General features: G+C 41.5%; 1 protein-coding gene across 1 annotated transcript; it reads left to right on the top strand.

Moving 5' to 3' along the window:
- The first annotated feature begins 773 nt into the window (after positions 1–773).
- On the top strand, positions 774–26,733 carry LOC138595636 (tyrosine-protein kinase yes-like). Its single transcript, XM_069666969.1, has 12 exons — positions 774–1,209; positions 11,538–11,848; positions 14,487–14,586; positions 15,064–15,162; positions 15,362–15,465; positions 15,906–16,055; positions 17,621–17,776; positions 18,234–18,413; positions 19,218–19,294; positions 20,964–21,117; positions 23,246–23,377; positions 25,086–26,733. The coding sequence occupies exons 2-12, from the start codon at positions 11,551–11,553 to the stop codon at positions 25,292–25,294; spliced, it is 1,659 nt and encodes a 552-aa protein (XP_069523070.1). The 5' UTR covers positions 774–1,209; positions 11,538–11,550; the 3' UTR covers positions 25,295–26,733.
- Positions 26,734–26,796: the final 63 nt, after the last annotated feature.

Genomic DNA, 26,796 nt, shown 5'->3' with positions numbered 1-26,796 from the left:
GTGGCAGCTGGGATTGACTCCAGCTCCCCACAACCCATAGCAGGATAAGCGGTACAGACAATGGATGGATAGTTAAGTTCATAAAGTTCTGTCCGGGTACTCCGGCTTCCTCCCACAGTCCAACAAACATGCTCGTTAGGGTCATTGGTGATGCAAAAAATTGCCTGGTTAATGTGAGCGTGAGTGGCTGCCTGTCTCTATATGTTTACCCTGTGATTGACTGGCTAGCGGTCCAGGGTGTACCCCGCCTCTTGCCCAATGACAGCTGGGATAGGCTCCACATATTTAGTACAACATCGCTACCTCTCATGTAATATTGTTTAAATATATCCCACACCATATTGTACTAAATTATATTATGTTTACATGTTATTCTGTTCTATTAAATTCAAATAATACAATAATAATATAATAATACAATCATAACTACATTTTTTATACCTTTTTTCTGCTGTACACACAAATGTTATAATGTTAGTTTTACATGTTATAATTACATTCCCGCTCAAACACTCTTTAAAATCAGAATTCTTTGAACTACAGATGTGCAGCTGCAGTACCAGCAGACCAACCAGCAGGGGGCGTTAGAGAACTGTACTTGTGCCTGAAAATTGTACAAATTGAGGACCTCCTTTTTTCCACATGAATCCCTCCTCCACTCCGCTCCTCTTCCACCTCTTTCGCATTGTTATCTCCTTTATAATCTTCTTTATTCAGCCGGTTCTTCTTCTGTGGTCGGCTTATCTCCCCCAGCTGCTCTCAGATCAGCGGTTTACCGGACGGATCTGTGTCTCCAGCTGTGTGGCTCCAGTCCCGCAGGCAGGGTCGGCCATGTTGTTGTGTGGGGGTTGATGTAAGTTTAGTAGTAGGAAGTGGAAGAAGCGACAAAGGGCTGGGACACTTCAGGATCTCACTTTTTCCCGTCTCCTTTTTTTGTGAAACCACTGTCATGCTGCTGCTGGTTTCTTCTTCTGTGACAACAATGAGTGTGTACTCCTCCGCCGCCTCCGCCATCCTCCCAGCCGCCAACACTTGTGCTGCTTTGATTTAACTTCAGCACTAAAAACCTCTCCACAGTTTGATGGATGAAGTGAGGATGAAGGCGGCTCGGTCACGGCTGGAATAACTCGGATTTTTTTTAATTCACGGATTCAAGGGTGGAGGTCAAAGAAAAAGGAGAAAACAGAAGAAGAACGCGGATTTGTGAAGGTAAAACCCCAATCGAAACGAGTCTTTGTCAGAGCAGCAGGATTAGAAAAGGATGGGCCGAAAAGCAGCTGCTCGCCTGTCTGACCTGACATCAACAAAGGAATAAAGCTGTCTTATAATCACTCTAATATATATACCTGTGTTTAGGTTACAGCTATTTTCTCTGAAAACCGGGGCTGTGTGTTTAACAGCTCATTTTAAAGACGTTTGAATATCGGTGAATACAGCATGTGCTAAAAATCCCACAGGAATATTAGTGCAACGTATCAGATAGCAGATATAAAGTGGTCACTTTATTACTGATTGTTTACACAATAATAACAGTTTAACGATTTAAACATGCTAAATACTTCATTTTAGATGCTTTCATGTCTATAAATGAGCTTTACTTGTCATTGAAGGATTATGGCAGCGAAACAAAAGGTTAAAAGTTAAATATCCTGTTAAAATGATTATTTTAATTAAATCTTTCACAGAAATGTTCTGTTTTCACCACTGTAGTGAAGATTTTTCCTCCATATTGTATTAATTTAAAGCCGGATACAAGACAAAAAGTGCCACCTCATCATTTCAAACATGTAACCCAGTGTTTGACTCATGCTGATTCAGATTATTGTCACAACAGTGTCTGCTTAAGGAGGTTCAGGGCCTTTGGGTGATGCTGTGGGTTTGTGCGGCCTGAATCCGAACCCACTGATCAAACAGCCGAGAGACGGGTTATTTAACTTCCCCAGTTTGTGCTGGTGCTTTTATCATTCGTCTGCTTTTCCACTTCCACTGTGAGGGTGAACTGTCCTCATTAACCAGCCTGCGCTGTGTGCCACTCAAAGTCATTGTCATTTAAAGGATGCAACTCATGCTGAACAGCTCTGCACTATTAAAGTCATAATGATGTAGAGTGAAGGATGCTAAAGGGGAATGCCACCATTTCTAAAAGATATGTTGACAATGAATGCTCAGTGAGTTTGTTGACACGTTTGTTGAGTTCATGCACCCCAGGAAGTTTGAAATTCCCAATCCTACTCTTCATAGTCTTCTCTCTTCAGATTCACATTCTTTAACCATGACTCTGCTAATGCCAAGAGTCAGTCCAACACAGTTTTAAAGTCAGCATACTTCACAGACTTAAACTCATCGTTATTATGTAACGCAGCATAAGAGAGAAACAAAAATCCTAAAATGACTTTGACAAAAAGACTGTTACGTAAATGCAGATCCACAGACAGCTGAGTAAGGCCACAATGAAGCTGACAACAGCCTGCTGTATGGGATCACTGCATACCTATTAGCAAAGACACTACAGCCCTTTTCACACATGCACTCCTGACAATTCAAGAAAATTTGGCCTTGAAATTTTCCAGGTTCCCTTTCACACATGTCAGAGGAGGGGGGTCGTCTCATGAGGCAGGACATGACGGAAAAAGTACGCTACATTCCGGCCCTCGTCGTATCATAAACAATCCTTCCTCTTCGACCTCGGATGTTTTTTAATCATCCCGTTATGTGTCGCTCTTCTGCTTTCAAGGCGGTTGCATTATAAACGTCATCGCTCCGCTCCACTCGGGCTGTTACCCGCCACGTTAGCACTTCGGCTCACCCCGTCGTCTTGTGGACATTTTACCAGGAGGCTGGCTGGAAAAAAGTCGGGCTGAAAAAGGTGCCCGTTTGCATTCACAGACGCAGCCCACCAGGACAATGTCAGGAAATTTGTGTGAAAAGGGCTCATGACATTTAAACTACATAGAAATTTCTGGCTTTCTAGCTTGTTGCACCAACTTAATGCTTCTTTTCTCTACAATTCTTACTTTTTCTGAGAGGAGAAGCACTTCCTGCAGTTCCTCTGAGCAAGGCAGCAACCTCCACCTGCTCCAGCAGCTGCTCTATAAAACATAGGTGTCACATGGTGGCTTCAAGGTCAGAGTGGGCATCAAACAGCTGTACTATGTGCCCCAACAATGCAACTAAATCATTTAACAGATATTGTAACATTTCCCTTAAATGAAGGTGGCAATATTTGGTAAAACATTTGCAAACAGAGAAAGGAACAGGTTCCTTTTTTTTGATTTATCTTCTGTTTTAATTTTACATTAGACTTGTATCAGCAGGTCACTTACAAGCAGGGATGTTCCTGGCTCTTCTTTCCCCAGCATGTGAGGAAGGCACACCCCAAATGTTTAACCTGAAACATGTTTATAAGCAAACACAAGATGACCTTCTTCGTGGTTTGGTTTGTACATGAATAAAACAGAATTGTGATTACTATAACTACAAATATCTGACTCAAGAAGAATACTCATGTTAGTGAGTATATTCTTCCGGGGAAGGCAGCCCAAGCCGCACTATCACATGGCTTTCATAGTCACTCTGTTAGATGTTGACAGTTCAAACACTCGGCCCTGTTATGGGCTGACAAATGGATGATTGTAGACACACACAGATTCCCAAAATAGCTCACACTTACCCTAGACTCAGGTGCCAGGATTCAGGTATTCCCATGAGGCCTGTTATCCTAGAAAATGTGTGATGTCTGTTCACTGGCAGCTCGATATCTCACACCAGCACAACAAAGAGCCTTCGTGAGAGGACTCGTGAAGAATACAGCCAGAATATTTACAAATTAAACAGTCAAGCGCTCTTTAGACTCTACATTCATTTCAATTGTGCTAAATATTTCTGAATTCTCGCTCCTTAACAAGTCGTTTCTTGCCCTCAAACTGTTGCAAGCCTGAGGATCAGTTTACTTTGAGTGTGCTTGCAACAGATCTCTACACCCAGCTTGGTGTAAATCTCATTATGGACCATTTATTGATGTTTCTCTCCTCGCTCTGAGGCTTCATATCCGTAACATCACATGACATTTCTGCAGACCCACTTTTAACTCTTTGGCATCAGAGGAATGCATTAGATGGTAGCAAACAGCATCTGTTGCTGATCTGAAGCCTAGTAAAGCTCCAGAGATCCTCCCCCGTCTACAGGCGCAGCATCAGCTGTCCTACGAGACGCTGGGCAGGGTTTCACTCAGGCCGCTGGCTGGTGGACGGAGGACGATACACCTTTATACCCCTCAGCTGGTCAGATTACACTTTCATCAGAGCCTAGCTAATCGGAAAACCCCAGTGAGTTTGAACCCATGTGAGGCTTGAAGCACCAAAATACGCTTAATTATTTATAATGTATGATATGCAAATACTATTTTTTGAGACTTTAGGCTCCACAAGCAGGCCTGCATTCTGCGAGAGCAACGTTCTAGAGGGGTAATATGGCCCAATGAGCTCTTTAAGATAGGAGCTTTGAAGGTGAGAAGAAGGGAAGCCAGTGAAGAGAAGCTAATAACTCCTAGCTTTTGTCAATTCATGTCCTGCAGCATGTTGGAGACGTATTGGGGCAGCCTGATAATGGGCAATAGCAGTATATCCAGCCTTGAAGTAACAAATTCATGGACTAGTTTTTTGCGTCCTTTTGAGATAGGATGTTCCTGAGTTTTGCAATGGTACATGGGTAAAAAAAGGCTGTCCTTGCAATAAGTTTTACATGGGAGTTGAAGGACATATCCTAAACAAATCGAACTACCAGATTCCTAACGGTGGTGTTGGATGAAGGTCTGATGCCACCTACAGCAGGTTTATCATTAGATAGCATATCTCTGAGGTGTTTGGGACCAAGCACAATAACTACAGTTTTGTCTGTGTTAAGTAGCATATAATTGGGGCACTGGTTTAGCTCAGTGGTTCAATCGTACGTCCAACGTACAGAGTCCACAATGCGGCGGCCCCAAGCTCGACTTCCATCCTCGGCCCTTTGCCGCATATCGTCTCCACTTTCTCTTCCTCTGTTTCCAACACTATCTACCGTCCTCTCCTTCAGTAAAGGCATAACAAGGCAAAAATTAATCTTTTAAAAAAGTAGCACATACTTGCTGATCATCCAGATATTTGAGTTTAGTTAATTGAGTGGTTTAATGGGGCTTCATTGTTAAGTATAGTTGAGTATCATCTGCATAGTATCGAACTTTATGCAGTGTTTCCATATTTGTAAAAGTAAGACCAGCATGTTAGCATTGTAATTGTAGGCATAAAGCATGCTGATGTTTGCTGATTCAGCTAACATTCATGCTGTTAGCATTTAGCTAACATTTACAGCAGCTAACTACAGCCTTGCAGAGTGCTGTACAAAGATGCTTCACCTACTCATGTGACTTAAAATGCATTTATTAAGCCAGTGTGCGACTAAATACACAACTTATTTTGTCTGTTTAAGATTCTAAAAGCCAAAAGTAGCTAATTAAAATGGTATGCAACAAATAAAAGAAGCTAATTCTTGCATTTTTAACTAAATAAATGATCATTGAAACTGTTTGTGATACAGTGAATGTAAATAAGGATAACACAGCCCTCAAATAATCCTGCACTGTCAGCTGACTTGACTACACACTGTCTCTGAAGCCTTCTTTAAAATTCTGAACCATGGCTGCTGCATGTGCCCAAACTTCCAGCTATCAGCGTGTGAGAGAGAGAAAAACAGATCCTTTCTGTCTTATCAGCATTTTGTGAAGCCTGTGTGGAATTCTCACACTGTGGCAGGAGTCAGGGGGAAGAAAACGTCGGCAGGTTGTTGATAAGAGTTCAGGTCTGAGTTTTTACTGTAACACAAGAATATGTACAGATTTGATTTCATAGCTCAAATAAATGTTTTTCTTCCACAGCTGGAGATTGAAGCTGATTCCTGCCAGCTGTCTGTTTTAGGTTTAGTGTGCAGAGTTCTTTCAAAACCTCTCAGTGTGGAAACTCTGCGTGTTGCGGGTGGAAACAAGCAGAGACAAGAGGGGTCAAGGGTCACATGGACCTCAGATGTTCAGGACATGAAGGAACATGTGGAGCCTTCTCAGACACACATGTGGTTTCTGTTTGTTTTGTATGTCCTGTTATAGCCTCTAGCAAAAAATATGTTTTGGCCACGAAGTATCGACAGAATAGGTCAATGTGTGACTGTTGGAGAGCTACAGGCGTACTGGACTAACACATTAAACGTGGTTATGATGTTTTTATACAACAGTTATACAAGCAGCAAAGAGAACTTAACAGTAAAAATGAACAACAGATTATTTTGATCCACCAACTCAACAAGTTCCACAACTTAACTGAAACTGGACTGTTGTTGCCAAGCAACCCAAACATTCTCCTGCACTCTGTATGTTTTAATTCATAATCAACCAATGAAACAAGAGTCTGCTGTGTGATTCAGAGGTACCAGCTTAATAATTGTAGACATCTGCTGTCATGTTATTTAGCAGTATTCAGAACACCTGGCTGAGGCGGAGTGATACACACAGTGAAAAGTCCCAGTGTTGTTGTTCTCTATATCAGCACTCATGGAATGCCTCTTATCCAATCAGATTACAGGGTCAAAACTAACTGCTGTATAATACCAATCTGCACTTTTGAGGACCTTCTGCTTTTGTTTGTTATGAATGACAGTAACCTTGTAGTCTTTAGATTTAAACTCTTGGATGAACAAAGTTAGCCACTTGAACATGTTACTTTGGGCTTTTGGAAACTATTACAGGCTTTTCATAGAAATTCGGACATTTCACATGGAGAACAATCAGTCGATTAATCTAGAAAACAATCCATGGTTTCAGCTCAAACCCAAATTCGTTAATATAGGCCTACTCATTACAGCATAATATTCACTGCCACCTTTGGTTTTAGCCTAATGTCGCCAATTTCAGGAAAATAATAATCCTCTTTAAATGTCCCAGCTACTGACTGGAGTAGTTATTATGTTCCACAAAGGTGCTGGCAATGACCTGTGTTGGTCAAGTTTCCATGAGCAAGACAGTAAAGCTGACTGAAGAAGCTGACCTGCCTGGAGGATGAATATTAAACAAATAGGGTCTCATCTTTGGCAGCTAAAGCTATAGAAGATAGAAGATAAACTGCCATCGTAAACTCTTAATAAATGAATAAGTTACACATCCAGCAAAAAGAATACACATCTTTTTTTTTCAGAAAGCGTATTTTTTTGCCAGCGGATCATCTCAAACCGTCTGCTCCAAATCACAACACTTTGATTAAAGCTGGGAGAAGAATCAAGCTCACTGCGTCCCCATTTTCTGTCTCTGTCAGATGGAGACGAGCTCAGACAATAGCACCACACCTACCCAATCAGATACAGGAAGCAGCCTCAGTGTATACATGTGTGTTTGTCTTTTGTGTGTGTGTGATAACCCTCCTTTAAACTCCTCACCTTCCTCTCTCATTGTTTCCATGTGGCTCGAACTGGTGCAACTGGGAGGCCTCTCGTGTTCGCATGCGATGCGCCGTTGTAGGTCACGGTATCATCCTGAGGGCAGCGGGATGTTGTCAGCAATAAGAATTAGATGCTATTATTAGCAGTGCAGCAGATTTTCCTTGTGGTTTCATGGCTCTGCTGCTCAGGAAGCATCTTGTGTTGAAGTGAATAGACTTTAATGTAAACGTCACTGAGGTTCGACATTTAGGATCCCCCAAAGCTGAGTCTAAACTTTGTGCTCTTTGTGGCCTTTAACGCCACCAAAGACGCAGTTTTCGTTGCATCATTTTTGTGCCTCCTTGCAGGACGGCTGCTTTCTCACTTTGGTGTTTTAATCCAAAGCGTGAACAAACCCTGTGGTGTCATTATGTGATGGCTGGCCAGTTAAAAACAATACGGCACTGCCATGTTGAGTGGTATCACCCCATCCAAGAGTCCGCCCTTTCTGCACTAACATCCCTGTTGGGGCTTTCAGATGAGCGCAACAAATATGGAAGGTCCCTCTGGGCCACAATGGCCTTGTGCAGGTGGACCTTGTCCTAGTGGTCACTCCTTTTTCTGTTATTATCCTCTTAGGGTAAATCCCCCATCCGCATAATCCTCCTAGTTCAAGCTGGTGGAGCTGGCACTGTCTGCCTGGCTGCCCCCTCCCTTATTATACCAACCTGCTGTTTCCCCTCTCTCTTTCTCCCCTAAATCTTCATCTTAATGCCCACACAACAACTATCGGCACTTTTATCGGATACTGCTTTTGTTTGCAGCGCTCTGCTTTTTGGCCTGGATTTGTCAGATTTGGGAAATTGTGCTTTTTATGTGCATAAAATAAATCATTTAAAATATATCTCCATAAATGTTCCAGTCGTGTTCATTTCATCTGTTTGGCGTGGTGCAGATTTAGGTCAACTATATATCATATTTCATGCGTCTCTCTGTTTATACATATGACTGGGGAACAGGTGTGTATGTACACACACCTTCTGCTGACAGACGAGCTACAATGCGCTTCTCTCTCTACTGAGAATGTCCTTGTATTCCTAACACAGCTTCAAACTTAGAATGTAAAGAAGTTCTACAGTTTTATCCACATTTGGGTTACTGCAAACATTTATTTTCAACGATTAGCGACTTATTTCTTTCAATTATTCATTTGGTCTTTGAAGTTCACTAGAGCAGTTTACTCACTTCGGCCAGGAACTGAAGTATTCTGCTTTTAATGATGATGAAAGGTAGTCGTAGTCCATGCTGGTGGTTTTAACGCACAGCAGTGATTTGAGCTAAATGCTAATGTCAGTACGACAACACGCTGATATCCACAGGTAGTAGGCCTAATTACCCAGTATGTTTAGCATGCTGTTAGCATCCTAGTCTGTTTAACTTGCCGTTGGCTACTCAAACACAAGCTTTTTATTTGGTCATCTCAACTCAAACTCATGATTCATCAATTGATTGATCAATCAAATTTCACAATAATCCATCCAATCGTTTTTGAGATATTTCCGTCTGGATCAAATGGTGCTAACAAGGCTAAAATCATAGCTCAACTTTCTTTACATACCAGCAGGTTTATGCCTTTATTAGATAGTCGACAGTCGAGGCTGGGGAGGAAACAAGGAGAGAGAAATAAGACTTTTATGCAGCATAGAGTTGGACGTGAGCCGGGACACTGCAGTTCATAGTTGGCACCTTTAAGTCTGACGAATCACAAGATTGATTTTCAACTCTTACTTTCAGACTGATGTACAGTCTGGATGTAAATGACAATATACTAATGTAGAGTTTTTGTTCCAAAGCCTCCATAAGTTCTGCTCAGTATTTGTGCAGTTGTGATACGTCTGGACGGGTGATGTCACTTCTTTCAAACAGCTGATGTCTCACTTTTCAAAAGGAAAAACTTCCTCGCTCTAAGGAGCAAATATTTCTGGGACACGGTCCAGTGTTTTACAGCGCGGTAAGTTCACTGCCGAGCCAAAGATGCAGACTCGCATCTGTCTGGTGATGAAACACGAGCCCACCATCGTTGCCTGCGCCGCTGAGTGAAGCCCTTTGCTTTCCATGACACTGGTTTTATCCAGAGGTTAAAGGAAAGGTTGGAAAAAGTCTGTTTTCCTTGCCAACATTCCCAACATATTGGCTGAGGATCTTACATCTGAGAATAGATTTATTGGGATAGTCCTTTGAAGATGTAAGAAATCTGTTTCAGTTTGACACGTCTTCAATGAGTGACCACTCATAAAATGAATTTGTAGAGGACGATCAGCACGAGCTGCAATTTAAACGGCTGCACGGTTTTATTTGAGCAAAGTGTTCTGAATCTTTGGAAGGTTTCTGCGGTCGTCCCATTTAGTTGATTTCCTTGGCAGTTCAGCTGGAGAACTCAATGAACTCTCGATTACGCCCCTCCTTCTTCGATGAGGAAACATCCCTCCCAGCTCTCAAAATCAAGGCCGCTGTTCCAGAATCAGAGAAAGGTGCATTACTGCACCAGCAGATCCTCTTCTGTTCCGCCGATGCATGACTGGAACCCTGTTATTCAATGAACTGCTGCCCTCGTCTCTCCTGTCACCAACTGAGCCACAGTGCTGCTCTCTAGCATGTGTTTGTTCAGTTCAGACTCCGTATTCTGAGCACAAGCTCCTATTTCACTTCACTCCTCTATTGTTTTACTGTCTTGTAATGTGTCAGCGCCAATTAACCAAGTCCAAGTCCTCGAGCAGCTGTTGTTCTTGGCGAGTGAAAGCGTTCTGATCTCCCCGAGCTCAGACGTCTTTACGAGCGTGTCTGATTGTCTCCACATTTTCCGGGCCTTCACCTCACTGAAGAATGGCTCAGCGCGACTCCGTCCAAATTGTGTTAGAGGAGGAATGACAACCACACTGATGGAGACACACCAACTTTTTAAATCTCATAGCGTGGTCAGGCCGAGTCATGGGCAGATTATGACACAACGGGCCCCTGGGTGCACACACCCCTCCTACAAAGGAGGAAGACAGTTGGATTAGTTAGTTTCTGAAATATGTTGGAGTTGAACCAGAACTCTGGACTAAAAGACACGTAAACGACCCAAATGTTGGAGTCGTTTGCGTGTCATTTTGTCTCTTTTTATCGTTGTTTTGAGTCTCGTGGTCATTTTGTGTATCTTTGTAGTTTTTGGCCTCTTTGTGATCAGTTTGTGCCTCTTTGTAGTTGTTTCTTTTATCTCTGTGGTCTTTGTGGTTGTTTTGCGTCTCTTTGTGGTTGTTTTGATTGGTGGTCTTTTGTTGTTTTTGTCGTAATTTTGTGTCTCTTCGCGTCGTTCTGCACCTGTTTCTGATCGTTTGGTGTCTCTTTGTAGTTGTTTTTCATGTCTGTAGTTGTTTTGGGTTTCTTTTTGTGGATGTTTGTAGTCTTTGAGGTCATTTTGCTTTGATGTCTGACTGACATTCCAACAAGAAATTTTAACTGTTACTTCATACAGAGACTCTGACCGAGGGAGCCCCTGACCCCTTGCCCTGCTAGGCCTGTGCCTTGTAAAAGACTAAGGGCTGAGGGCCCCAAAGAGAGACCTTTGAATCCCATCCCAACAAGGCAACACTGCAAAGAGCTCTTATTATTCATTCACTTTAATCTGTATTTGTATGTAAACATTAAGTGATCTCTTTAGGGGGCAACAAAGATGTAACGGATCACAACAATAGAAACTGATAATCACCGTTTCATCCCTCTGTTTTCTACTCGTCTAAATTACAACACGCATGCACATTTTAATCTAAACGTTTGAGTTGAGTGATTCAAAGCGGATTTAGAATTCGCCCATATGTCCCAGTTACTACGTGGCTTATAGTCTTAGCGTTTGCAACAACAACAAAATGATTCACATAATATCAGGTCATTAAATTTTCATTTCATAACGCATGTTCCGACAGGCCGTGTGTTGCAATAGTTAATCCCGCTCCTCCCTTGGCCCTTCACTTTTTATGTATCAAGGCGACTGAAGAATTTGATGGTGTATTTTTTAATCAGCTTGCAATAAATTGACGCTTTGTGTTGTGTCCGTCCAGGCAGGGCGAGACGATGGGCTGCATTAAGAGCAAAGAGGACAAAGGCACTTCCATGAAGTATCGGCCAGAAAATTCCACGGGGTCCGATCCCAACGCCGCCGCCGCCGCCACTCCTCACGTCGGTCACTACGGGCCAGATCCCACCCAGCTGCAGCAGAATCAGCCTCCCTCCTCCTCGTCAGGCTCCGGGGCCGCAAACTTCAACCACACCCTCACGCCGTTTGGAGGCTCATCTGCCATGACTCCCTTTGGAGGGGCGTCGTCCTCCTTCTCTGGTCCGGTGTCCAACTCATTCTCTGGTGCTGTCTCGAGTGAGTAGAGTTGTGTTGTAAGATGATATTACAATGCTGATGTTTGTCTTCATTGAGAACGTTGGCCTTTTAACGTTCATGTTCAGGACGCATGTTAAAGAAATTTGCCCCACAGCTGATCCCTTTTTGTAATGTGACCATTCTTACCACTCTTTATTCCTGCAGTGTTTACATGTGGTATTCCATCTTTAGATGGTATTTAAACTGAGATGTAGAGACTTGACGCGCTGCAGATGGGTAATCTCCGATCTGATGATCCTTAGGGAATGGGGCCGACTTTGTAGACTCTAAATATTTTTGGTAGAGATAGACCGATATGTTTTTTTCAGGGCCGATACTGATTATTAGTAGTCAAGGAGGCCGATAACCGATATTTGGAGCCGATATTCATTTGCAGTAAAAGTTAAAATATTGGCGTCAAAATTTTGAATAATACAAACTCCAACACTTAACTTTGTTTAAATGCCTTTAAGCATATGTTTATTAAACAAACAAACAAAAAAGCGCAGGGAGTTCCCAGGGTCAGCAGCATCTCTTATAAAGTTAACTGAAAATTTAAATAAATAAATAAATAACTTCCTGAAGTTTTATAAAGTAAATAAAACAAAGTTAAATAAAATTTGCAAAGAAATGAACTGTTATCGGCCGTCGGATTAAAAAAAATAATAATAAAGGCCGATGCCGATATGCATCAAAATGCCAAATATTGGCGCCAAAGCGGCCCGGCCAATAATCGGTCTGTCCCTAATTTTTGGTATCGCCAACAATTAACATTTTTGGGTTTTACCTTAACTGTTGGATGGATTGCCATGAAATCTGATCTAGATATCCCTGGTGCCCAGAAGACGAACCGTATGACTGGTGATGCCCTGAGTTTTCTTTTAGTGCCCGATCATTTTGTCTTGGAAATTTCCAAACATCTAAAAAATGAAAACATATTTTCAGACTTTTTTGGTTCCCTAACATTATTTTTTTCCCTAGCTTTTATGATCCCTTTAATTTACGTTTCTTTTAACACCACAACGGAATGAAATGTCTGGACAGCTTGTGGATGGATTGAAATTTGGGGGGCGAAAATATCTCTAAAAGTTTGAATATATCCGTCAAGATGAGCGCAATAAATCACACAAAGCAACTTAACCCAACCCAGTTTTGGACTTTGTCAATGCCCCCTTAAAACTGCAATTATATAGTAGAATAAAAATAATGATCTCTACAGAAACAATAGGTTCCTGACACCTCATGAGAGCAACCATTCAGACCTTCCACTTTTACAACCTGGTGATACTGATCCAACACGTTGCTGTCACGGCTAATGCCCCAGCCATTGTTATTTAACTAGCTTTCCCTTGTTAGGCCTTTCTATCAGCTGTGATCACCCTAAATGTGTCAGAGCAGCTTACAGCCACCCCGAGAGCAAAGACGTGAGATTGTTTTCGGTGGGATTTAGGTTGTAATCCTCCTCCATGTTGGATTATCTGCTCTCAGAGGAGGTGAAGGTGGCACTGCCATGGTGTTTGCTTTCTGCAGGAGATAATGGGATTACTGTCGACAGAGTGTTGTCAGTGGTTGGTATGTGAATATCATCTGTCAGGCTGTGTGACTGCGCAGTAGGTAGAATGTTGAGATGGAAAGATGAGATGAATTACAGGATAATTTACTGATCTATGCCTCCTAATGTTTAATTTGAGCTCTTAACACCTTTGATTCCCAAGTACACCTAATGGGATTTAGATCATGACAGTAAGGTTGATATATTGACTTTCCTTTGTTTTATGTCTTAGTGTCTTATTGTGTGTCTGTATAGAGTCTAGTCACTGTCACATTTCCATGCAGGGACTGTTCTTATACTAAAGAACTATGAGCCAAAAGAAAAAATAACAACTCAGACATATGGGTGGGACAGGATATCAATGCGGCAATATATCGTCGTCCTGACTCGTGCAATACCTCTCACTTACCGCGTCACTACTTCATGAATTCTCTTGGCGAAATGATTGAGGGTGACGTGAACGAAAATTAACTGGTCGAAGAAGAAGTTAATCAAATATCGTGATGTATCATTATATGATTGTCTTGCAATACATCAATTATCACAGAATCGCTGTATTGTGATATTACCGGTATCGTGGGCCGAGTATCGTATCGTGTATCGTATCGCGTGTCATATCACATATCGTATCGCGTATCGTATATCGTATCGCGTGTCGTATAGTGTATCGTATCGCGTGTTGTATCACATATCGTGTATCGTATCGCATCGCGTATCGTATCGTATCGCGTATCGTATGTCGTATCGCGTATCGTATGTCGTATCGCGTGTCGTATTGTGTTGCGTGTCGTATCGCGTATCGTATATCGTATCGCGTGTCGTATTGTGTATTGTATTGTGTATCGTATTGCGTGTCGTATCACGGATCATGTATCGTATCGCGGATCATGTCGCGTATCGCATATCGTATCGTGAGTTACCCTGTGATTCCCAACCATACTGTGACCTTAGCAAAACAAACGTGTCCACTTAAATTAGTCTGTAAACGGTCATACGCTCAAATAAACTTTCTGTTTCCTGACATGCTTCCTTTAATTGCATTATAAAGGATTTAACCATTATATCTGCCTGTCTGTATGTTTTTAGGTGGTGTAACGTTCTTTGTGGCCTTGTACGACTATGAAGCTAGAACATCCGACGATCTTTCGTTTAAAAAAGGAGACCGCTTCCAGATCATCAACAACACGTAAGCACCTCCCTGCTCTCCCTCTCAGCTTAAACAACATTTAGGATGTGGTTTCAAAACGCCTCTCTGTGCATCTGTGTCCTGTATGAGTTTGATTGCATTTTATTCCTCTTGCTGGATGTCTGCTTTCTTTTCTTGTATTCATGCACTGAAATGTCGCCTGAGGTTGCAGCATTGTTATGTTAAGTAGATTAGTCTCATTTAACTGCCATTGTGACTTTTTCAGTCATGCCTCATATTTTAAAGACAGTCCAGCAATGTTTGCATCCAATCTGGAGGTTTGAATGAGTGCAGAAGAAAATACTTAAAAAGAGATGAATAAAATAAAAAGCTTGGAGGCACCATGCTGCTAATGGGAGGACAATTTTCTACAAGGCTGACCCATAAATTATTAACCATTAACCGACATTAACCTGTTTTCTCCCAGAGTAGCAATCATAAAAGTGTAACCATGCCTGTGTCATCGTCCTCCTGCAGAGAAGGAGACTGGTGGGAGGCTCGCTCCATCAACACGGGGAGGAAAGGCTACATCCCGAGCAATTATGTGGCCCCTGCCGACTCCATCCAGGCTGAAGAGTAAGGCTTTGTTGCTGCTCGTTGTAGCCTCATTACTCCGTCTACAGTGGCTGCACCGGGACAGTAATAACACTAGCATGATATCATCTCATGTGGCTTGCTTGAAACAAGCTCGCAGTGATAACAGCTTCACAACACAGCTGATCAAGATATGAATGATTTTCAGTCAGCTCACCGGTCAAGTCTTTTGTCTTTTTAGGTGGTACTTTGGTAAAATGGGACGCAAAGACGCCGAGAGGCTGCTGCTGAATCCAGGGAACAATAGAGGAACTTTCCTGGTGCGAGAAAGTGAAACTACGAAAGGTGATGATTGCTTTTTTTTGATGAACAAAGTCAAGTGAGAGGAGCAGCAATCGGTAAAAGTCTTGATGGACAAAAAACTTGAATCATCCGTCGAGAAAATGAGCAGTTGCCTCAGAAAATATCAGTTTCAATGAATAAAAAGTCAAAGGAGGAAACTGTACAAAACCTGAGGTGGTTAGATGGAGACAAATAAATCAGTCTTGACTTACCAAACAGGTTCGGTACACAGTGAGGAGCAGCGAACAAAACAAAACTGGCAGGAAGAAGGCGAAAAGAAAAAACAAACACGACAGCCAGTGCAGTGTGCTGAATTATTGCTAAATATTCCCTCCCTCAAGCTAGTGACGAGATTCTATGCCGCTGTGTTTAAAAAACAAGACTTTTAAGATAGGTAGGAATTTACAGTGGTGAAAATGAAGAAAATTTTTTGTCTCCTCCAGGTGCCTACTCTCTCTCCATACGAGACTGGGATGACGCCAAAGGGGACAATGTGAAACACTACAAGATCCGCAAGCTCGACAGCGGTGGATACTACATCACCACCCGAGCACAGTTTGACACATTACAGAAGCTTGTTAAACACTACACAGGTACGTATGTCCCTTTCTTTGTCTACACCTTCTCTGTCAGGCCGACTGCTCTCTGCCACGCCGACTGCTCTCTGCCACCATGCAGTTTTTGTGGCACCTGCAATTCACTGTCTTTACATGGCAGCCATTTTCCTCTGATGTCTCAATCAGGTTGGGAAGTTAAAAAGCTGTTATAATGTCATACTGAAGTATTCCAGGTTTACAAACTGTATAAAGTTAGAGACTCTGACAAATGTTGTCAACTCACTGCTTCTCAATTGATCAGCAACTGAAAAGACAATGAATGGAAAAAATCTATCTTGGGATATCAGCCATATTTCAAGTTAAAACAACTTAAATCACCATTAGCTTATATTATTTACCAACAGCTTATCTTAGCATTCAATGGCTTCCTAGCTAACATAACTGTTTGCTAGCCAACATTACCATTTGCTAACATTTCTGTTAAGTAGCTAATATTACTGTTAACAATGTAAGCTAGATAAGATTAATTAACATTCAATAATTCATTATTAAAACATGATTTACCATTAGCTTCCCTTAGAAAACAGCTAACATTAGCATTCAATGGCTTCCTAGCTAACATTACTGTTTGCTAGCTAACCTTACCATTTGCTAACATTACTGTTAACTAGCTAACATTACTGTTAACAATGAAAGCTAGATAACATTAATTGGCATTCAATAATTCATTATTTAAACAAAATGATTTACCATTAGCTAACATAAGCATTCAATGGCTTCCTTGCTAACATTACTGTTTGCTAGCTAACTAACATGCCGTTCGATAAAATTTCTGTTAACTAGCTAACATTCCTGTCAGAATTGTAAGCTGGGTAACATTCATAAGCTAACATTACCATTAGCTAGGCATGTAGGCCTCTACTATGGCATCGCATGACAGTATCAAACTTGTTAGCTAGGAAGTGGTTGAATGATCATTTTAGCTGTTGTCTGAAGGAGGCTAATTGGTACAATATATGTTCCTGCTTAACCTTTATAAACAGCCAATGAACATCAGATTTTCACTTTTCATTGGCTTTTGAGTTGCTGGTCAGTTGAGAGTTGGCGATATGATAACAATTTGTCAGATTTCCTACGTTTATGATTTGCAACCTGAACACAGCAGCATTTTAGCCTCCCTGTGAGTGTGACATTAGAGGAAAAGGGCTGCCGTGTGAATACGGGGAATAGGCATCAGGGTGTTACCGAGAAAAATGAAAAGCATTTAATTTTTTATTAAAAATTGATGGTGTGGTTATGATCCTCGTTTTCTGCCTGAGGAGGGTTGAGGTTAAACCTCTGTGATCCCACTTGCTTTCACTCTCACTCTGCGGAGGGTTTTAGTGTGTTAAAAAGCCACTTCATCTCATTTATATTTCATCACAGTTGGTATAAGAGTTTGATTTCATCCACATCAAATGGAATGAATTGATGCATGAAACAGGCCGACTTTAAAAGGCTCTGTCCTGCTGGTTCAAAGACTCCTGTGGATGTGTGTGTGTGTGTGTGTGGCACTGCTGGATGTAATGTACCGTTTTGATCTTGGTCCTGCTTTATCACAGAGCACGCCGACGGGCTTTGCCACCGGCTGACCACCGTTTGCCCCACGGTGAAACCTCAGACCCAGGGCCTCGCTAAAGACGCCTGGGAGATTCCCCGAGAGTCCTTGCGACTGGAGCTCAAACTGGGCCAGGGCTGCTTCGGAGAGGTCTGGATGGGTAAGAGAAAGACAGACGAAAATGTTAAGGAAACGTGTCAAGCTTTTGTTTATTATTCAGTTGTTATTATCCTGATGTGAACACAAACACAAGATCAGCACAGAGTTGTAGATTTGTAGAAGAAATAGGAAATTATTTGCTTAAACTGAAAACACACAAACAATCTGAAGCCTGTATTTATTGTGTCTATTTTTATCCAAACTGGGGAATTATCCACTTCCTGCAGTTGCTTCCTCTGTTTGTTGTGTATCTCCAGAGATTGTCAAACTTATTTGTTCTACTCTGAACTGTTCACTCATATCCGCTCATCCTTTCTGTGAGGATTGCATGCATGACAGCACATGCCTGAGCAATTACAAGGCCTAATTAATGATATTGTTCCACTCCCACTCCATTAACAACACTGATTACCCATGCGGCCTGTGGGCTTTTTCTCGCCCTGTTTTTGTCTTCGCAGGAACGTGGAACGGCACCACAAAGGTGGCCATAAAGACGCTGAAGCCGGGCACCATGTCGCCTGAGGCCTTCCTCCAAGAGGCTCAGATCATGAAGAAGCTGAGACACGACAAACTGGTGCCTCTTTACGCCGTGGTGTCTGAGGAACCCATTTATATCGTCACGGAGTACATGGCCAAAGGTACAAGCAGATACCTGAAACATACATTCCAGTCCTGCATATTTCATGAGCAGTTAAACAGATTTTTGGGAGAACTTCCTGCCCTGGAGAATAACAAGACTCAGCTGTTTCCTGTTACTCTCATGAGGCTATTTTTATAGAAAGGCTTAACAACATCAAGCCTCACGCTGCAGACTTACAAAAGTGATCACGCGGCCTTGGTTTTTCAGGCACCGCGCTGATGTCAGACATACGCATGATGATTCCCTTAAAGGGAAAAAATGTAAATTTTATGGATGTTTTAATTAATATGCTGTACTGAATGAAAGTCCTTGAAGGTCCCTTGTGGTTCCCCGAGGTCTGAAACTGGGATGTTTAATTGAAAACTGCAGTAGTTTTGCGGGAGGGTTTCATAGCGTCAGCTGCAATGCAGTTTTTTCAGGCTTTTATGAGTAATTAGATTTATGCGTGTGTAAATGTTAGCTCTATGACATATGCCTCTGTGTGTGCGTGCGTGTCTAAAGGCCTGCAGTTCGTTAATCTAGTGTGTGTTGTGATCTCATCGAGTGCTTTCCACATTTCCGTGCAGAGTAATACGTCCTCTGATCGGCACTCAATGAGAAGATGCCATAATGCGTACATCCTAGTGTCATTCAGTTTAATTTTCAAACCAGGTATGGTGAGGATGAAGGGCTTAATTGAAATAGTTAACACCTCATATAGGAGGATATCAGCATGCAGGCGGTATCACAGTCCTTTTATTGCTCCTACAGTACATCATGGCTGCTCTGCATTAATGCCGCCTCACTGTCGCTGCTTTTATAGGAAGCCTGCTCGACTTCCTCAAAGAGGGTGACGGCAAGTTCCTGAAGCTCCCCTTGTTGGTGGACATGGCTGCACAGGTGAGAAAAATCAACAACATGCATGCTTACGTCTCCACAGGTTTCTGGGTTTTTCCTTCTATTTGTCCGTTTTTGAGAACACGACATTTCAGGAATGGATTAAGGGACTTTCTTCAGATTTGGCTCAAACACTTAAACGGATTCGATTTTGGCGGTCAAAGGTCGCCGTGGGCTCACAAATCATGCTTTTGGCCATAACTCAAGAATTCATTCGCTGATTGCGACAAAATCTCACACAAATGCCGAATAGGAAGAAATGATAAGATTAGGACATTTTATATGCGAAGGGTCAAAGTTCAGCTTCACAGTGACGTCATAATTTCCTGGAAAACCACATATTTTGGCCATTATTCATCAAACTAACACAGTAACAGTACAGAAAGGAAGTTTGCGACCCTATTTTACATCAGATTTAGGTGCCCAGCTTTAAAGTCTAAGTGTTGACCGTATAGATCTTCTGTGCTGCGGGGTCGCACACGTGTGAGGCATCTAGGTTTTAGAAATTGTCTTTGCAGCAACACCCATATTTGAAACATAAGCTGGGTTTACACGGAGTCTAATATTCACACTGATTGAAATTCAGTCCGTTGCAGACGGAGGTTTAAAACCTTTTCATAAACCGATCAAATGAAAAATGTGCGTTCTTCTGCGCATGCCCTCCGCCTTGACGTAAATGCATGATGATGTATGTTTCACAAGATGGCGGCATCCAAGTTAAACTGGACAACCTCAGAGAGCATACTGATTCAAAGATTAAGAGACATCAATAGTATTGGACGGCTAGACGGAAGAAAAGATCCTCATCCACGATTGATTAGCATCTGAACATCCTCCCCTCGTGCTGTGCCCCTGCCGTTGCGAGCGGCGTCTCCACACAAGCTTGTCACAGAAACACACGCAGAGGACTTCTTTTACGTCTGTGTTAAAATTTGGACCTTCTTATGCCACTGTTTTAAAAGCTTGTAAGTGCAGTTGTGTAGTTACACTGGCGCGCGAACCAAATGCATAATGTGCATGTCACGCAGTTGTTCCGATAAAATGCATCGGCGCATGTTAACAGATCATAATGGATCACACCCCATGTAAACAGTTGACATGAAATCTACAATCAGTGTGCATGTAAACCCAGCTACAGTGCACTGACATGACGACAACTTTATGTTCTATCAGATCAGTTTATGAGAGAGTTTGTGAACACATTCAAGAATCTGTTTTTTGTTTTTCTCAATGAACTTGCACACCGACACACATGCAGCATCTTAACAAAGTCAAGTTTGTTTATATAAAGAATTGATTGATCGGTCTATTTTGAGGTGGGAGGACAGAGAGTGAGAGACAGATGCAGTGTGCATTACAAACCTCAGATATGGGGGGCATACAACCTCAAAAAGGTATTCTAGCTTTTGGTTTATTTTACGTGTGCAGGATTTGTGTCAGTGAGTCGTGCCGTCAAGTTCACACTTCTATTTTAAGCCTTGCATTTTTAAAAAAGGAACGACAGCCTCAGGTAAACATGCCGTCCTCTCCCAGTTTTGGCACACTTTGCTTCTGTTCTTTCATTATTTGTCTGCTCTTTGTGCCTGACAGACGGTTTGATGCTCTGAGGAGCTAAAAATTATTTGCGGAAGCCGCCCTTCATGAGATGCTGTCAAATTTTTTTTGTTTTTAGATCGCAGACGGCATGGCTTTCATCGAGAGGATGAACTACATCCACAGGGACCTGCGTGCTGCAAATATTCTCGTTGCCGACAACCTGGTGTGCAAGATCGCTGACTTTGGTTTGGCCAGGTTGATAGAGGACAATGAGTACACAGCGAGGCAAGGTGGGTACGCACACACACAGTGTGAGTCACAGGTGAATGTGGTGTCAGGGTAGAGATGGATGGAGCAGTGACCTCACAGCGAGGACGACTCCCTGTCGTCTCCTATCACGGTGAATTAGGATAATGGTGGAAAGCAGATGCTCCTGCTCCCTCTGATTAGTTGTGCTTTTAACACGCTGGGAGAGTTCATCTCACTGTCTGCTCCTTAAAGGGCTGGTTCACCCAAATTACCTAAAATATCTTCTAACTTTCGTGGATCATGTTGATTATAAGTATCTGGTTTTTGGATTTCTGTCACATAATGGAGGCCTTCTGCTGTCCATATGTGTAGATGCACATTCATACGTGGAGCTAAACACACCTCCAGTAATGGCTGAAGATAGGAGCTACCCTTTAAAGTTTGTACTGGAAGAAAATTATGAAAATGCACCACCGTCAAATCAGACAAAAGATGGGTTTAGCAGCCCCTTTAAAAAAAAACAACACATGGATTTCCAGTGTTTTCCACATGTGTTTCCAAATGTGGAGCACATGTGGAACATTCGAGTATAAATGGAATTGCCACATCACACCAGGAAAACGTTCCAAACCACATGAAGAAACATGTGTTCTATATATTCTACATGTTATCCTATATAATCTGTGACAATGTGACGTTCGTGTGGTTTTTCAGTGACGTTTTAACCATTGTCACCATCTTAGCTTTGCAGCAGGGAGCAAATGTTAGCATGCTAATATTTGGTAATTAACAATAAACATGAATACATCCAAGGGAATTAAATTAGCTTAGCATTAGACAGTTTTAAACATAATGACCTGGTTATGGCTCAACATTAAAGTGCATGGAAGTCAATATGAAAGTGTTTCAGATGTTTCACTCAACACCACAAAGGAACCTTTGCCATCCTTAGAGCCTAAATGAATCAGAACAGTAACAAGGCAACTTGATTCACAAAGGTATAGACTAGCTGTCAAATTAGCAGAATTAAAAATGAACGTTAATCTCTACTAAAAGTACAAACGAGTACATCATCTTGTAAACATTAAGGCTTAAAAGAGACAGAGCAAAATAGACAATATTTTGCTCAGCAGTACTTAACAGTTACTCTGATATTCCATCAGCTACACATTAGCTTATTTTGGCTAGTAGCCTACATAAAGGCTAGCTTGGCTAGCAGTAAACTGACCTCAAAAAGCAAAGTCAAGAATTAAAAAACAGCTTTTAAAATAAACACACTGATATGCAGACATTGAGAGTACTGAAAGATGCCTGTCAATTTTATTTATTTTTCATTTATCAGACAAAATGGATGTAAAAATGCTAACTTAGCCGCTAAAGAACTGTGCCAGGATTTGGATGCTACTAGCAACTGAATGTTGCAATAAAGTCAACTGCTGAAGAGGGGATGGATTACATTTTGTTTGATGCTCACATCTTTTAAAATATTCAGCAGCAATAACTCTTTTTGGTGTCAATGTTACCTTAAAAAATCCACTAATTTTAACGTAAGGAATTGTATATCTTTGATAGAATACTTCTTTAGAAAAAAAAGTCACAGCAAAAGCTTTGATTTACTTACCAAAATATGAAAATTTGATTAATTCCATTTATGTAATTTTTACATATATTAAAAGCACAAACCAAGATATATTAGTATTAAAAACTAATCATTAATAACTTGAGAAATTGGCACATAAAACCCAATTTATTGTAACACTTGGCTGAAATAACATTTAACAAATGGCGGCTTTGTGTTTATATTTTCCAGTACTAGTCTATTCCCTTATGATAATGACAAAGAAACAAAAGCATCAATATCATGCTTGGACACGCAGAATGCCTCTCAAGAGACCTTTCTTTAATTGTTGTGAACCAGCCCCTCTAAAATCAACACCTTCAATAATAATCCTTTATGCTCATTCTGATCCATTGAATATTAAAATTGTGAAACTTTTTCCGAGATGCATTTATAAGCCTGTACGACCCTGAATCAGAACAATGATGTGGTTTTAAAATGATGCCTTTGTGGGTCACTATACAGTCATTGGTCACCATGGCCACTGAAATAAAGCCGTTACGCCCTCTAGTGGCATTACCTCACCTAACCCCTCTCTTTATCACATTCAGGAGCCAAATTCCCCATTAAATGGACGGCCCCTGAGGCCGCTCTGTACGGCCGCTTCACCATCAAGTCAGACGTCTGGTCCTTTGGGATCTTACTCACCGAGCTCGTCACCAAAGGCAGAGTGCCCTACCCAGGTAGGAGACAGTGACAGCAGACACACACTCATACCCACACCGGACTTAAAGAAAGGACTGGAGGGTGCTAACTCACAGCTGGAATTATCAGCTTTCAGTCTGTCAGTGGCGTCAAGCTGGCGTGCTCATTAATGACAGAGGATGAAGTGAAGCTGTCTGATATTGTCTGCGCTGGTTGTTTATGCCTCTGCAGGGGAACAGTGACAGTGACATTCACACACACACACGCTGACACCCTTACACACACACACACACACACGCACATCTGAGATTAGAGGAGACCATCTGGTGAAGGGCGATCAGGAGATTGAACACCACTCTTGTTTATAACCATCTGCCAGACTGACACTGCCCTGGGGAGCAGCGCCTGCAGTGCTGCGCAACACCTCCACACAGCGGCACTTTCTATCAGATGTAAAGATGAAAAGACGGATATATTTAGAGAGAAAACACGACTAAAACTACCTCAGTAACTGGTTTAAGAATTAGTTTAACAGTTAAGGAAGTATACATGTATTAATTTTCTTTCAAAAACATAGTAAACAGATACACTTTCATGCTCTAAATATGAAGCTAAAGCTAGCAGCCCATTAGCTTAGAGTCTTTCTAGAGTCACGAGGTTACCAGACAACATGTCAGGACTATTTTCACATCTGTTTCTGTATAGCTTTAACATTAAATGGAATTAATAGTTAGGCTAGCTTTTCCCTGTCACCAGACTTTATGCTAAGTGAAGTGTCCTCGCTGTAGCTTCTAATTTAGTGAACAGGTATGAGAGCAGCATCGATTATCTCATCTAATTCTCCACAAGAAAGCAAACAAGCAGATTTTCTTTTTTTTCTCTTTACACTATTTACCGTAAAATCCGGAATATAAGACGCAGTCAGTTTTTGGGGGTATCTCATTTAGTAATAAAAATACGTGTACAAGTTATTTCAACACAATTTCAATTTAAAACACATTCAAAACACACAGAAATTACAGCCTTTTCGCCATGTCCAGTTTGCAATCCTCCTAGCTGCCGGTGCTGTAGCTAGCGGTAGCTGGCAGCTACGGTAACGTTGATTGTTGTGAGGTGACGGTGCATGTGCGTGATGAAGCGTCAGCAACAATCAAGTTAGTTTTCACAAAACAGCACTGCGGCATTTTGTTAAAAGGAAAGGTTGTAGCATCTTGGACCCAGAAACAGTTTAATGTGGAGGTGTGACGTCGCCACTTTACAACCAACAACTTTAGCTAGATTATAGCACCATCGTCTGGGTAACATGCCGTAACACGATAACATACCTCTCTGCATTTTATACTGGTAATTGGTCGCACCGGTATGTAGGACGCAGCCTACTTTTTAGATGAAAAAAGATTTATTAAAAGTGCGTCTTACATCTATATCTATATTTATATCTGCTCCCAGCGATTGTGATGGGAACTTTTTTGCTATATTTTGTTCTAAAAATTAATTGTTTTTACAAACTTATAGTGAGGTAAATAAATAAAGAAAATTTAAGTGCTACCCTAATATGATGTATAGGTTTTGTTGTAAATACATTTTATCTGTTTAGTAGAGTCTTGAAAACAAACTCATGAGCTCCTATAGAGTTTTTTTTATCTGACAATTCCTGTTTTTTAATTCTAGAAACCTACACTCAAATAATTAAAAACAAAATAAAAGTGAGAAAAAGCTCTGACCGACCTCCTGTTTCCTCCTCAGGGATGGTGAACCGCGAGGTGCTGGAGCAGGTGGAGCGGGGCTACCGCATGCCCTGCCCCCAGGGATGCCCCGAGTCCCTGCACGAGATGATGAAGCTCTGCTGGAAGAAGGAGGCGGACGAGAGGCCCACTTTCGAGTACCTCCAGTCTTTCCTGGAGGACTATTTCACCGCCACAGAGCCGCAGTACCAACCTGGAGAGAACCTATAGCTTGCCTGGACTCACTTGGTATCCCTCTCTTTGGCGCAGACTGGCTGAACGACAGAGAGAAGACATTAGCTCTTAATTATTCAACTCGACTGGAAACCAGGCTAAACCACTACACATATTTGATTTGATATATTTTTGTGCTCTCAGCGTCCACCATCATTTCATTTAATTGTCCTTTTTGTTTCATTCATGGTACTACACAAGTCTTAACTCTGTGAAGGTAATTGTTTTTCAAATGTGGGTTTCATCACCACGTACGATAATGACTGTGGTGAAAAGAAAAAATCATTTCATATCCGTTTTAAATACTCTACATGTGGGATTCTCTCTCGTGAACACAGCAAATTGCTGTGAAATAAGCTGTGATAATCCCTTGCAATAGAAAAACATAGCGCTGGGAATGGCAGTCCAATTGTTGGGCTTTTTGTGTGGTTTAATGTGGAGATCTCACACTATGTTTGCCTCCAGATTGCATACTCTTTTGTGGTGAATTGGTAAATTATTCATTAAAACAATTAATTATTAAAAGAGATAATATATTAATCTAATGAGGAGAAGCTCTCAGGGGACTGATGGTCATTATCACAGTCCATTAAGCAGTGATTATTTAAAAGAATATCCCACACAGCTTCACTTTAGTCGCATTTCATCCGCTATGGTGCATTTTTTGTTGGTCTTTGTTGCCTTTCTGATCTTTTACGATGCATTTTTTTTACGTCATGTTCCTCTGCTATCATAAGAATTTATCATCACAATTTATTCATATCACGTGGACGTGGATTTATAGCTTCAGTTGAAGATTTTTCCCGACTGTCCATCATCCTCCAGACATCTCTGTTAAGATGTTTTATATAACAAAGCCATAATTCTTTCTGTTGTATAAGCTCACAGTGATCAGTACAGAGACATCCTTACATAAGAACTCTCTGTATAATGGGTCAGTGAGTTAAACAGTGATGAAACTCGTGGACTTGTGGCTTCTCTCCAAACCAGAATGACACCTAATGAAATGTGGCAACCAAGGAAACAGGAGGATTTACCGGCTGTAAAAAAAAACTCTTTCAAGGACTTGAAATCGTGAACAAAGCCACCAAATATGGTTTAAACAACGACTTTATCTTCTACAATGTGACTGACGAAGCACTTGGGCCTCTTTCGCGTTCACGTATCTCTGCAAAGACTCTTTGTACCGCAATGATGATCGTTTTTTACAGTGATTTTGTCTTTGCATTTCCTATATGGACTCATTGGGACAGTATTATGATGCAAACAACACTAATTCATGCCTGAGCTTGTAAAGAAGGGCTTTGTATATTATAAACTCCTCATTTTATAAGATTATTAATAATATGGACAAGATTGCAAAATATATTTGTGAAGGAGGAAGTGGCTGTAGACTTGTCCGAGGAATTTGTACAATAAAGACGTGATTTTACACATTCCAGTTTTGTTTTTAACGTTAAGTTCGATTTGTTGTATGTCTCTTGAAGTGTCACAGTGGA

The sequence above is a fragment of the Semicossyphus pulcher genome, unplaced genomic scaffold (genome assembly GCF_022749685.1).
Source record: "Semicossyphus pulcher isolate SPU_LCO1_2020_fin unplaced genomic scaffold, fSemPul1.0.p SCAF_18, whole genome shotgun sequence".
In the NCBI taxonomy this organism is placed as follows: Eukaryota; Metazoa; Chordata; class Actinopteri; order Labriformes; family Labridae; genus Semicossyphus; species Semicossyphus pulcher.
This window is presented reverse-complemented; position numbering and strand designations above follow the sequence as displayed.